Below are 3,365 nucleotides of genomic sequence, written 5' to 3'. Positions count from 1 at the left end.
CCCCCTCCTCACGTCCCCGGATCCCCCCGACTGCGTCCCAATTCTCTTCTGTGTCCCCCCCGTCCCCTCCCTGTGTCCCCTCTCATGTCCCATCTGCCCCCCATCTCCTGTTGTCCCCTCTTTGTCCTGTGTCCCCACACCCATGTCCTCCTCCCTGCCCCGTGTCCCTGGACCTCCCCCGTGTCCCCCCCGTCCCCTGCTGCCGTCACCAGCAGCTTTCCTGGAAAGGGCTTGGAGGGGAAGGGGCCCCGGTGGCCCCACAGGTGACCCAGGGGACAAAAAGTTTTTGTCCCCGGTGCCGCCCAGGTGCCCTTTGGCCATGTGTCCCCAAACAGTGCCGGAGCTGGCCCCCTGCCCGGCCCCATGGCAGGGGGTCCCCAGGGGCGTCCCCCCCCACCCCCAGCCATGGGGGCCCCCCTCCGGGACCCTGCGCTGAGTCATGGCGTCACGTTGGCGGCCGAGGGTCAGTGATAAGGCGGACAACGACCTTCGTCCCGCGGCAGCCGGTGGCGGCTGGGGCTGACCAGCGTGTGCAGCCCCACGGGGTGGCCCCCACCAAGCTGGGACCCTGGGCTGGGGTAGCCACGGGGACCGCAGGCTGGGGCAGAGGGGCTGGTGGGGACACGGGGGGGCATTGGGGTGCCCTGAGGTCCTGCTGTGCTGTGGGGTTACAGCTGCAACAGGCCACAGGGCCACCGCGTGCCGTGGGGCTCCAAGCTGCCACGGGGCAACGGTGTGCCCCAGGGTACCTACGAGCCATGGGGCCACCAGCCAACCCCCACTGCGGTAGCCCCAACACCCAGGTGTCCCCCACAGCCCAAACCCCTGGGCCACTGTCACCCACAGCCTGGGGCCACAGGGTGTTGGGGACACAGGGGACAGGACCATGGGGTGAGGGGCCACCCCCATCGAGGCTGAGGAGGGGCTGTCCCCCGCAGCGACCCTTACCCCCGCCGTGTTTACCCAGGTGGGGGCCGACACGGCCCCTCCAGCCCAGGGGCGGGAGCGGGCCCGGGGGATATAAGCAGCCCCCGAGGGGACACCCACAGCCCTGCACCCCCAGAGTCCTGCCCAGGTGAGCGGCAGCCGGTGCCCAGCGCCTGGGCAAGATGGAGCCATGGAGCAGGACGGGGCTGTGGGGAAAGATGGGGCTGTGGGGCAGGGAGAGGGACAGGGCAGGATGGGGCCGTGGGGAAAGATGGGGCAGGATGGGGCTGTGGGGCAGGGATGGGGCCGGAAGGGGCCAAGGGGCGGGGATGGGGCTGTGGAGCAGGATGGGGCTGTAGGGAAAGATAGGGCCATGGGGAAAGATGGGGCTGGAGGGGGTCGTGGGGCAGGACGGGGGCCATGGGGCAGGACGGGATGGAGATTGAGGTTCATGGGGTGGGATGGAGCAGGATGGGGTTGTGGGGCAGGGACGGAGCATGACGGGGACACTGGGGCAGCAATAGGGCAGGGATGGTGGGGAGGAGGGGCGAGAGGGGCCAGCAGAGCTGTAGGTCGGGCTACTGACCTGTCCCCACAGCCCTTAGTCCTGCCGAGATGAAGGTGCTGGTGGCCGCCCTGGTGCTGCTCTGCGCCGGCAGCCTGCAGGCCGCCATGGTGCGGCGCGAGGCCGAGGAGGCCGCCCCCGAGCCGCCCGTCGACGACTTCTTCACCCGCCACTTCCAGTCCTTCTCCGACTTTATGACCAAGGACCTGCCCCAGAAGCTGCAGGCACAGGAGCTGCGCAGCCAGGCCGAGTACGGGGCTGGGGGGGACACACAATGGGATTGGGGGGACGAGGGGGGTGCCCCTCGGCCACCCCCACCCCTCCTTCACTGGCCACTTCTCCCCCCAGGGCCTATCTGGACCGGGCCAACAAGCAGCTGACGCCGCTGGCCCAGGAGCTGAAGAGCAACATCGTCGGCCTCTTCTCCTCCCTGCTGGATTTCGGCAAGAGCGAGGGTCAGCCCTGAGCCCCGCCGGGGTGGCCTCCGCGGTCCCCCCCCCAGTCACAATAAAGCCCTGGAGCTGCCACCGTGTCCCTGGTGTTGTGGGGTCGGGAGTGGGTGTGGGGAACGGGGGACCCCCCCCCATCTCAGGGAGACGTGAGGGCGGCTGGGACCGGACAAACTCAGCTCTGCCAGCAGTAAAGATGGAGGCCCCGCGGCGGCGTCGCGCCCTTAGTAAAGATGGCGGCGCCCCCGCTCCGCCCCGCCCCTCGCGTCACGCCCCTAAGCAAGATGGCGGCGTGGGGCGAGGCACCTCCCCTAGCGTCACTTCCGCCCCCAGCCAAGATGGGCGGCTTCCGGCGGCGGGGCGATGGCGGATGAGGCGGCGCGGCGGGCGGTGGCGGAGCTGCCGCTGCTGCGGACGGCGGCGGGGCCGCGGGACCGGGAGGGGTGGGCGTCGCGGCTGAAGGAGGAGTACCGTGCCCTCATCCAGGTGCGCCCGCCCGCCCCGGCACCGGGCTCCCCGGATCGCTTCCCGCTCCTTTGCCGCTTCCCCTCCCGGTTCGTGCCACGCTTCACCCCCCGGTTTCCCGATCCCCCGCTTCAGCCGCCGGTTTCCCTCCTGTCCTGTTCTGCGGCTCCCAGTCCCCTTCCGGGTTCCCGGTGCCCCTCCCGCTTCGTCCCCGTTCCCCATTCCCCGGTTGACGGTCCCCTTCCCGGTTCGTCCCCCGGTTCCCGGTCCCCTTCCCGGTCGGTCCCCTGTTCCTGATCGCCCGCTTCACCCCCGATTCCCGGTCCCCCTCCTGGTTCATTCCCGATGTCCCGGTTCCCGGTCCCCCTCCCGGTTCGACCCCGTTCCCCATTTCCCAGTTGACAGTCCCCTTCCCGGTTCGTCCCCCGTTCCTAATCCCCCACTTCACCCCCGGTTCCCGGTCCCCTTCCCCGTTTGTCCCCCGGTTTGATCCCCGCTTTCCGCTCCCCTTCCCGCTTCATCCCCCGGTCTCTCCCCTCCCGGGTTTCCTCTCCCTCCGGTTCCCCCTCTGCCGGTCTCTCCCTCCCGCCTCGGTTCTCCCCACCCTTCCCGTTTACCCCCGCCGGTCCCGGCTCACTCCCGGTGTCCCCCCTCGCCCTGTCCTCCCCCCCAGTACGTGGAGAACAATAAACGCGCCGATAACGACTGGTTCCGACTGGAGTCCAACGCCGAGGGCACCCGGTGGGTGAGCGGGGCCGGGGGGACACACAGGGCCGGGGGAACACACGGGACCGGGTCTCCCCCCGTCCCGGGGCCTTTCCAGTGCCGGGGGGGGTTGCCCGGGACTGAGGGGAGGGGGGGCTGACCCCCACCATGCGCCGCAGGTGGTTCGGGAGGTGCTGGTACATCCATGAGCTGCTCAAGTACGAGTTTGGCATCGAGTTTGAGGTGAGGGGGGG

At 70.2% G+C, this 3,365-nt stretch overlaps 3 protein-coding genes across 3 annotated transcripts in view; 2 read left to right on the top strand and 1 right to left on the bottom strand.

The window, feature by feature from the left end:
* The window catches only part of TOMM40L (translocase of outer mitochondrial membrane 40 homolog (yeast)-like), a 3,242-nt gene extending 2,801 nt beyond the window's left edge, over positions 1–441 (bottom strand). The window contains exon 1 of the mRNA XM_014961881.1: positions 427–441. Coding sequence (XP_014817367.1) covers positions 427–441 — 15 coding nt within the window. The remainder of the gene's footprint in view (positions 1–426) is intronic.
* Positions 442–1,040: 599 nt separating this feature from the next.
* Positions 1,041–2,019, top strand: LOC106899953 (apolipoprotein A-II-like). Its single transcript, XM_014961892.1, has 3 exons — positions 1,041–1,075; positions 1,526–1,742; positions 1,841–2,019. The coding sequence occupies exons 2-3, from the start codon at positions 1,543–1,545 to the stop codon at positions 1,956–1,958; spliced, it is 318 nt and encodes a 105-aa protein (XP_014817378.1). The 5' UTR covers positions 1,041–1,075; positions 1,526–1,542; the 3' UTR covers positions 1,959–2,019.
* A 250-nt stretch (positions 2,020–2,269) lies between these two features.
* UFC1 (ubiquitin-fold modifier conjugating enzyme 1) overlaps positions 2,270–3,365 on the top strand; it is a 2,365-nt gene continuing 1,269 nt past the window's right edge. Inside the window, exons 1-3 of the mRNA XM_014961880.1 lie at positions 2,270–2,427; positions 3,080–3,147; positions 3,291–3,354. Of these exons, the coding sequence (XP_014817366.1) occupies positions 2,305–2,427; positions 3,080–3,147; positions 3,291–3,354 (255 nt within the window). The 5' untranslated portion in view covers positions 2,270–2,304. The remainder of the gene's footprint in view (positions 2,428–3,079; positions 3,148–3,290; positions 3,355–3,365) is intronic.

Source organism: Calidris pugnax, unplaced genomic scaffold (assembly GCF_001431845.1).
Source record: "Calidris pugnax isolate Ruff unplaced genomic scaffold, ASM143184v1 scaffold1007, whole genome shotgun sequence".
Classification (NCBI taxonomy): Eukaryota; Metazoa; Chordata; class Aves; order Charadriiformes; family Scolopacidae; genus Calidris; species Calidris pugnax.
This window is presented reverse-complemented; position numbering and strand designations above follow the sequence as displayed.

What these genes read in the sequence shown, in the direction of transcription:
- LOC106899953 (XM_014961892.1), top strand. Translation starts at nt 1,543, where the DNA reads ATGAAGGTGCTGGTGGCCGCCCTGGTGCTGCTCTGCGCCGGCAGCCTG. An exon ending in GAGCTGCGCAGCCAGGCCGA is followed by an intron (nt 1,743 to 1,840) that starts GTACGGGGCTGG and finishes TTCTCCCCCCAG; the next exon opens with GGCCTATCTGGACCGGGCCA.